The sequence below is a fragment of the Sinocyclocheilus grahami genome, unplaced genomic scaffold, assembly GCF_001515645.1.
Source record: "Sinocyclocheilus grahami isolate Dianchi unplaced genomic scaffold, SAMN03320097.WGS_v1.1 scaffold302.1, whole genome shotgun sequence".
Lineage (NCBI taxonomy): Eukaryota > Metazoa > Chordata > Actinopteri > Cypriniformes > Cyprinidae > Sinocyclocheilus > Sinocyclocheilus grahami.
In genome coordinates this window covers 1,190,634-1,200,125 of record NW_015505481.1, presented here as the reverse complement: position 1 = coordinate 1,200,125, position 9,492 = coordinate 1,190,634, and the positions used below count along the sequence as shown (strand labels likewise).

The following is a 9,492-nucleotide window of genomic DNA, read 5'->3' as shown; positions in this document are numbered from 1 at the left end:
CATGCCACGCCGCACTGATGCAGTAATTAAAGCAAAAGGAGCCCCTACCAAGTATTGAGTACATGTACAGTAAATGAACATACTTTCCAGAAGGCCAACAATTCACTAAAAATGTTTTTTTTATTGGTCTTCTGAAGTATTCTAATTTGTTGAGATGAATTGGTGGGTTTTTGTTAAATGTGAGCCAAAATCATCACAATTAAAAGAACCAAAGACTTAAACTACTTCAGTCTGTGTGCAATGAATTTATTTAATACACAAGTTTCACAATTTGAGTTGAATTACTGAAATAAATGAACTTTTCCACGACATTCTAATTTATTGAGATGCACCTGTAGTATGGCAGTATTCGATTTCGGATGCAGCGTAAGTCACTAACTGTTTAGACAGAAGAATGATTAGTAACTTCAGTTCCATTTCCTGATTCTCTGTTTCTCTGTGTGTCCCACAGTCAGCTCTTCCACCACAGTAACTTCAGCAGCAGTCAGGGCAGTACAGAGGACCTGTTCAGAGACAGCATCGACTCCTGTGACATTGACATCACTGAGAAGGTCCTGGAAGCATAGTAATGTGGTCACTGAGGACCCTGTTAATTGCTTAGGCTTAATGCGTAAAATTCAAATGTTTTGGATATACTTTTTAAGGCCACTACAATAATGTTGTTTTCCTGTAAATATGATTCAGAGAATGTTGCCTATAATAAATGACTATAATATTTAGCTCTTCTGTATTTCTACTGCAGGTGAGTTATTTGGAAAAGAAGATAACAGAGCTTGAGAACGACAGTCTGGCTAATGGAGATTTGAAATCCAAACTTAAACAGGAAAACACACAACTAGTTCACAGGTAAAGATATCTGACTATTAGTTACAGACACCGTACAGTATAAAGAGCATAGTGATAAATCTAATGTAATTATGTACATGGATGATTTATCGTTTATTACTTTATTTGTAATTCTACTACCATTCAAAAGTTTGGGGTCAATAAGACTTTTTTGAAAAGAAAGTCATGCTTTTATTCAGCGAGAATCAATTAAGTTGATTTAGAATTACAGTAAAGACATTTAGAATGTTACAAAAGTAATAAATGCTGTTTTTTAGAATGTTCAATTTATCAATCCTGATAACACTTCAGTTTCCACAAAAATATTAAGCAACACAACTGTTTTCAACATTAATAATAATATTATTATTAATAAATGTTTCTTGAGTAGCAAATCAGCATATTAGAAAGATTTCTGAAGGTTCATGTGACACTGAAGTAATGGCTGCTAAAAAACAATTCAGCTTTGCATCACAGGAATAAATTACATTTAATTTATTAGTTATTTTAAATTGTAATGATATTTCACAGTATTAATGTTTATACTCTATTAATCCTTTGTCACATAAATGCAGCCTTGGTGATGTATGCATATGTATTATATGTTTTCTTATGTCTGTATGTGTTTGTACATGTTTATCCGTCAGGGTACATGAGCTGGAGGAGCAGATCAAAGATCAGGAGACACGTGCAGAGCAATGTTTAGAGGAGGAGCTGAAGAGACACAGAGAGGCCTACAGTAAGATGGAGAGAGACAAGAGTACTGAGATTGAAATGCTTAGTAACAGGTACCTAATCAGAAAACTCACAAAAAACATGTATATGAAGCATGTGGAAGTTTCAAGACCTTTTTAGATGGGCAGTGTGTGGCTTGCTACTTTATAATGGATGATTTCTCCCCACAGGGTCCAACAGCTAGAAGAGGAGAATGCAGAGATGAAAGTGAATGTGTGCAGACTCAAGTCTCAAACTGAGAAACTGGACCAGGTCAGATATGCATCGAATCTCTAGCTAGTAGAGTAGAAATCCCTTGACCATAACCACAACCACATAACCCACATCACACATCAGACTATGCATCAAATGGTTGGTTTAACAATTCAAATATAGCAATTTCTTGCTCTCTTGCACTTAAACCCTCGCTGACACACGTTCACGCACCCATTTTCACACTATTACTTCTGACCTCACTGAAGCATCTTTTGACACATTTCAGCAGGCAGTGAAATCCTTGGAGCTTGTCAGTGTTAACAGCACACTCTTTCATACTGCTTGCATTAGCTAGTGTAATGAGTGTGAAAGCTCCTGCCTGCATGACATTAGCAGCCCGTGAGGCTTTGATCTCTGAGATGGAATGAAACATTGTCGAGCAACTGCATGGCTTTCTATGCTGTAGCCTTTCCATAAAGCTAAAAAACTAGGTCATTGTCTGATTTAGCTAAAAAAATGTAAAGGTCCTCTTGTGGACTAGGCTGAAAATGCATTTTATTTTTCATTTCAAATCAGCTAAAGAAGCTACATTTATGGTGAAATTGTTGTCAGATTTTATTGCTGATTTGAAATGCAGTGAAACATTAAATACAAAGTTGACACAAGGTTTTCAAAGTTTTTTCAAGTGGATGAGACTGAGAGTCGTACTTGTAAGTCTATTGCCTACTTAAAAAAAACAGCTGCATTGGGGTCCAAAATGGCTGCCAAGTGAACTGACTTGTGTTAAAGGGATTTTTATATTTATTGGTATAGTGGTTTTAATATACACATTGTTTCAAAGCAGCTTTTCAAGAAATAATGATGTTATGTCTAAAATGCCTTAAATTGGTACCCCACCCAAAAAATAATTTACCATTTACTCACCTTCATGCCATCCTAGATTATTTAACTGTCTTTCTTCTGTGGAACACAAAATCCATACACTCAGTAATAGAGGTATGAAAACTGTGGTTTTTGAAGCAACAACTTTGAGGGTCCCATTCACTTGCATTATATGGACTATTTTTCTAAAAATCATTGTTTGTGTTTCATTAAAAAAAGTCAATATACATTTGGGATGACGTGGGTGAGTAGATGATGAGAGAATATTAATGCTTTAATGGCAATATAAAGATCTATGTATATTGTATGTATAATTTTGTGCACAGGAGAAGCAACGTATGACAGATAAACTGGAAGACACAAGCCTGCGTTTGAAGGATGAGATGGATCTGTACAGGAAAATTATGGATAAACTTTGGCAGAACAGACATGAGTTTCAGAAGGAGCGAGAGGCCATGCAAGAGGTAGCACAGTGTCGTTTTTATTGCAGATTACAATTATACACATAAACATAAATCTCAAGACCTCTCACACAATTTACATGTGCATGTAGCTGATTGAGGACCTGCGGCGTGAACTGGAGCACCTCCAGCTCTTTAAACTGGAGGCTGAGAAGCCCGGCCGTGGCCGTAACACCGCGGGACTGTCCGAGTACAACGCCAAGACTCGAGAGATTGAACTGGAGCATGAAGTGAAACGGCTTAAGCAGGTACAGTGCAAAGATATATTAAAATAAATATATGAAATAATTATAATTAAAATAATTATAATTAATTACATTAAATACAATTACATTCCACAATTCTAGGCATTTCAAGAACTTATAAAAATATCAGGGTTCACACTTTTTATGACTAGTGAATTAACATAATTCCAGTCTTTTGTAATTATGAGATTAAATGTTTAAAATCACAAATAGCAATTTGAAAATTATATATATTTTTTATCTTCTGTGACTTTTCCAGGTCTGGAAATCACACTTTTAAAATTCCCTTATACACCGTAAGCTGGTTTCCCAAGGCCATGGGAATGCTGGTTCCTAAGAAAAATGAGAGTTGATTCAAATATAAAATATACCTTGATTTTAGCTTATTTTAAACCTTGTCTTGTTTTAAATCACATCAAGCCATTTTGTGGCTCGCTTGGAAGTGTGCTGAGGCCCCCTAGTGAGAACCACTGCTATATCCAGGTGTGAAAAACTTGTTGCCTCTTTCCCAAAAAGACTCATGGCTGTATTAGATCAAAAGGGTGCTTCTACTAAATACTGAGCAAAGGGTCTGAATACTTAGGACCATGTGATATTTCAGTTTTTCTTTTTTAATAAATCTGCAAAAATGTCAACAATTCTGTGTTTTTCTGTCAATATGGGGTGCTGTGTGTACATTAATGAGGAAAAAAAATTAACTTAAATTATTTTAGCAAGTGGCTGCAATATAACAAAGCGTGAAAAATTTAAAGGGGTCTGAATACTTTCCGTACCCACTGTATATATACTGTATATATATATATATATATGTGTATATATAATGTGTATATGTATACTGTTTACCTCCTTGCATTCAGTATGATTTGCACACTGATGTGTTTAATCTTCTAACAGGAAAACCATAAACTCCGAGACCAGAACGATGATCTGAATGGACAGATTCTCAGCCTCAGCCTTTACGAGGCCAAAAACCTGTTCGCATGTCACACCAAGGCCCAGTCACTGGCAGCAGAGATAGACAATGCCTCCAGAGATGAGGTGAGAACAACACTGAGGGATTGCTTATTAGTCCCCACCCCCTGTGCATTATGGTATGGGTATTGTCGTTTTACTACCTTATTGGCAAAAGAGAAGCCACAGCCCTATTTCTCCATTTTCTCTAGTCATATAGTACTGACTTCAGAAAATCAATTCGCCTTTCTACTGCGTAGACAGCCACGTTTTTTTTAAAGAATAAAAGTTTTTATTAAAAGAATTACTGTTTTAGGTAGCCTACAAATCAGGAGCAGAAAGGGGCGTTTAATTCCCGCCCACATGTAGAAATCGAATATTCAAGCTGTTTATTAATTTTTTCCACCCATTAACGAAAAACGATTTAAGCTGAATTCTCATTTTTCGTTTTTTGAGAAAAAAACAAATCAAATTTTTCTACTTTCAATATTAAATCAAAAAACAAATGATCGAATGATACACGGATTCTACAATTGACCACTGAATGACTCTGAACCTTAATATGTGTTTTTATATGTTCTTTTGGCATTTTGCATTTACATTAAGAACATTAGAAGATGTTCTAATCTAGAGAAACTTACAAAATGTCCTTTAGCTTTACATGAAAGGCTGTCACTCATTTGGTCAATCTCTCCATCTTTCCAGCTGGTTGAAGCTTTGAAAGAACAAGAGGAGATCAACTTCCGTTTAAGGCAGTACATGGACAAGATCATCCTGGCTATCCTCGATCACAACCCCTCCATTTTAGAGATCAAGCATTAGGCTCCTGAGAGTGGATAGAGGACTCACAGTCGGCAGAGAGCTCCCCCTTCAGGCCAGGGGTGTGAAATGCACCACCTCTGCCCCCTTACACCAAGTCATCATGTATTTACAGAGCAAGTTGCTGTCGAAATGATCGTGTCTCTCATGTGCTCCGTCTCACACACGTGGGTCACGGTTTCCGTCACTACTCATGTCATCACGCTGTAGAAATGACAAAAACATGTGATGAAACTGGAATCTAGAGTAGAAGTGTACTTTTCACTCTCAGTTATATACACTCTACCTCTGAGTATGTACAACTCAGTGTTGTATTCTACACATTAACTAAACAAGTAGAATTATATTAAATATCACACGATCACACCATATAGGAGAGCTATACGTGCACCCTATGGCATGTGGGGTTTATTAACATTATTTGAGCATTTAATCAGCCCTCAAGAATTTCTTTATAAAGTGCTGTTTGTCTATGACGTCTTAACAATCCAGCACTGAATCAATGGACAGAGCAATAGGAAGCCATACTGTAATAATCAGCAGAAAAGGGAATTTCTTTTGAATGTTCTCTGCCAACATACATTGTGGTCTGCTGTTGAAACAATAATAAAATCATGTCAGTCCATCCCAAGATGCACTGCTGTTAATGGCTGACGCTTCTAACTAACGGGTCTGTACTGACCATCAGCATCCTTTGACTGAGGGGTCACATGTAGAGAAGCACAAGTGAACTATGTGCGTACAGACCACACAGTTATACAATATAGTATATACGTATAGAAATAAAACTCTATTGAAAATGTGAAAAAGAAAGGTTTATTTTTCTTAGATGTTCGGATGAAATGGTCCGCTGAAGTTTAAGGAAGAGGTGGATGTTATACATAATGAGTGAGAGGTAAATGATTATGATATAATGAAGTCTTCTTGTTTAACAAGAACTACAAAAGCCACAAAATTGTGGACATAGTACAGTCTGGTTAAAACATTAAGATCATGGTCAATGTCTGTACTAGAACAATGCATTGTCTAAATTCAAACATATGCAAATCCATATATAAAAAAGTTTATATACATATATATATACACTACTGTTAAAATGTTTGGGGTCAATAAGATTTATTTTTAACAAATGTATTCAGCAAGGATGCATTAAATAGATCAATAGTGACAGTAAAGACATTTATGTTACAAATGTTTGATTTCAAATAAATTCTGCTTTTTAAACATTCTATTCATCAAGAATCCACAAAATATTAAGAAATGTTCCTTGAGAAGAAAAGTAGAATGATTTCTGAAGAATCATGTGACACTGAAGACTGAAAACTGTGTTTTTGAACAAATAAAATGCAGCCTTGGTGAGTAAAAGAGATTTGTTTTAAAAATATAAAATCTTACTGATCTTAAACTTCATTTGTTTTGGTCTTGGTCACTTGGGCGATATTGTACATCAGAGCCATGGGTAAAGGAAGCTGCACATTTAATAAAAGTGCTTGAACTGTACATCCCATGAATCACCATGCCACAGTATTCTGTATTCCCATATTACCATTTTCCAGATTTAGCTAGTCAGCTACTATGTGGATCAGTATTTTAAATTCTTGTGTAGTTTGGGAAAGGAGCCAATACTGCTACATGCTCGATTGTCACAAACTAGTTTTGCTTTGTTGCACAAATTGTACTGAATCTGTTTCTTTGCATGGTCTTAATCTCTTTCTGTTTGTGCCCTTTATTTGGAATGTAACAATTAATGTTTTGGTTGTTTCAGTAACTGTTATTCTGATCGGTTATTGAGGAACTTTTATATCTTTCCGTTCTCTTTGTGTTGTAGCATTTTTCTCTCATTGTAAATGTTGTACAGAAACTAGTTAATATTTGTATTGATATGCCACTCATCAACCTTAATGAATAAAGGAAAGGCTGTCTTTTATACAGTTTTATGCGAAATGACAAGTTAGACATGCAACTAAGTAATGTATAAATCATTTGTGACTGTTGAAATGAAATGACATCAGTGCTGATGTCACAGACAAGACTAGTTCTTCATTATCAATCGAAAGAAAGGAAATTTGATTTTGAGCAGTCGGTTCTGAGGAAACACCTATATTAAAACCTTAATGTTTCATATCATCTTTGTTTAACATTTGGATGACCAAACCCTGACCCATTCACAGCAACAATGTCATTTTTGCACACTTTAAGTGTTGTGCTGTGTCTGTGTCCACTGTTACAGGTTAGACGTAACACAGTTTGACATTTGTCTGTGGGTCATGGTTTACAAAACTGTTTTTTTTGTTGTTTTTTAATGCCTTTTTTGTTGTTATAGAAAAAGATGGACATTTCTTTTGTCCAGTGTGTGGGTATGTAACTAGATTACTATTACTCATTTATATTTACACAAGTAGAAAAGGACAAATGAAAAAGCTTTCAGAAAATTCAATAATAGTTTAAAAGCCTCAAGAGTTATGACAAATTTGAAATGTACAATAAATGACTTGTTTTGGCATGATTTAAAATGACAAGAGTATTGAATTCTTTGTCTCCTCCATCAGTTTTTCACACATGAACAGATCGATTTTAATTTGGAAACAACTTTGTTGCTTCAGTATGCACAAAGTGTAACTATGTCTTCATCTAGTGGACAAAGCCTGCATCATCAGGAGGCCATGATAGTAAGATGTAAGAACATCATTTAAAAAATGTACAATTCTGTGGATTAACAACAATTGATATTGTTATGCAATGGAATATCAACAATTGTGAAAATCTTAAAATCTTTCATTTTTGAGGATGGTGACTCTTGGAGCAATTAATGAAATATAAAAAATGGTTTAGTATTTTATAACAGGATGGACTTGTGTCAAACCTCTTCAAAGTGATCAAAAGGAATTAGTACTCTACACAACACTCTTAAAAATAAAGTTGCTTTTGTGGCAATGATAGCTCCATGAAGAACCTTTAACATCCAAGGTACCTGTCCATTGCACAAAAGTTTCCTTAAAGTGGAAAAGGTTTCTTTAGATCTTAATGTTCATAACACATAACGGTTCTTTTAAGTTTGCTGTTCACTGAAATGTCTATCACATCTATCACATCACTACAAATATTCCGATTTGGAACCTTTATTTTTGACAGTATAGCTGAATCCTATTTGAAAAGCAGGAATTTTGTATTTTCTTATCCACTCATAATCTTTAAGTGGCACTTATTGTACCTATGAGATGTAACAGTAATTTGCGACAGTGTACCATTCTAAAACCGCGCTAAATTTGGATTCCTCAAAATGTTGTGAAGTCTACAGAAGATGTAAAAAAGACAGGAATACGACCAACCACAATATCATGTTTATTTTAAATATAACTTCCCTAAAATAAGTGAATAAGTAGTTCAGTTCAGGTGGGAAAGTTACACACTTGTCTGGAGATTCTGGGAATAACAAGGATGTCTGGTTGTTCTCATCTGCAGATCTTTCAGCTTTCATTCACAATGCAGGTATTTTTTAATAGGCGATTACATGAAATGTAAGCACAATATTATTGATTGGAGGGCTAAGATCTTTTATAACTTTTATCGAATCTAGTTTACACGAGCATTCTTTAACGTCCTCTTGAATAATCCACCAGGGGGTGCTACGGAGTTTTCTAAACAATACTATTGAATTGAAACCAATGATCTGAGGTGCTTTTTTTATTTCTATGACTGAAACAGAGAAATATTCACAACAACTCAACAAACGACGATTAGCTTCAGTTACCATTTGGTAATTTTTTTTAGTTAAAGGGCAATGCTGTTTTCCAACATCTCAATGTGTGTTCATGCCACAGACCCTCAGAGAGCTATCATGGGCCTTTAATTGGAACAGATAATAGTCACATGACAAACTCACATGTAGCCTGCACAAGTCTCATGATATCTGCACTTCACTTGGCATTCCCAGCATAAAGTATTTGTATTTGAGTAATATCCTCATTCTTGACATTGCTGAGGCTCTGATAAGCCAGTCACCTCCCGCACAATTCTCATTAGACACATCCAACAGGAATGTGCTCTTCAAGAATGACTTACATGTGTTTTATCACAGCTGTCCAAACAAAAAGCCTCCCAGACCCTCTCCTGTATTCACTAAATGCCTCTTTTGTCTCAGGTTTTGGGGGTTTTAAAGGGATATATTTAGAAAGCGAGGACTGAAATGGTTGCATAGCTAGAAGATGATGGGTTGTTGCCATGAGGGGGTAAAACAACATCATTTCTTGTTATTATCAATGTTGAAAACAGTTGTGCTGCTTATTGTGGAAACCATGATAATTTTTTTTACAGGATACTTTGATTTAAAAAAAAGTTCAAAAGAACAGAATTGATTTGAAATAGGAATCTTTTGTAAC

General features: G+C 35.3%; 1 protein-coding gene across 1 annotated transcript in view; it reads left to right on the top strand.

Moving 5' to 3' along the window:
• LOC107601264 (rab11 family-interacting protein 4A) overlaps nt 1–6,210 on the top strand; it is a 46,318-nt gene extending 40,108 nt beyond the window's left edge. The window contains exons 8-15 of the mRNA XM_016293385.1: nt 452–551; nt 743–846; nt 1,473–1,613; nt 1,731–1,812; nt 2,964–3,101; nt 3,191–3,346; nt 4,238–4,381; nt 5,000–6,210. Of these exons, the coding sequence (XP_016148871.1) occupies nt 452–551; nt 743–846; nt 1,473–1,613; nt 1,731–1,812; nt 2,964–3,101; nt 3,191–3,346; nt 4,238–4,381; nt 5,000–5,116 (982 nt within the window). The 3' untranslated portion in view covers nt 5,117–6,210. The remainder of the gene's footprint in view (nt 1–451; nt 552–742; nt 847–1,472; nt 1,614–1,730; nt 1,813–2,963; nt 3,102–3,190; nt 3,347–4,237; nt 4,382–4,999) is intronic.
• The last annotated feature ends 3,282 nt before the right edge of the window (nt 6,211–9,492 follow it).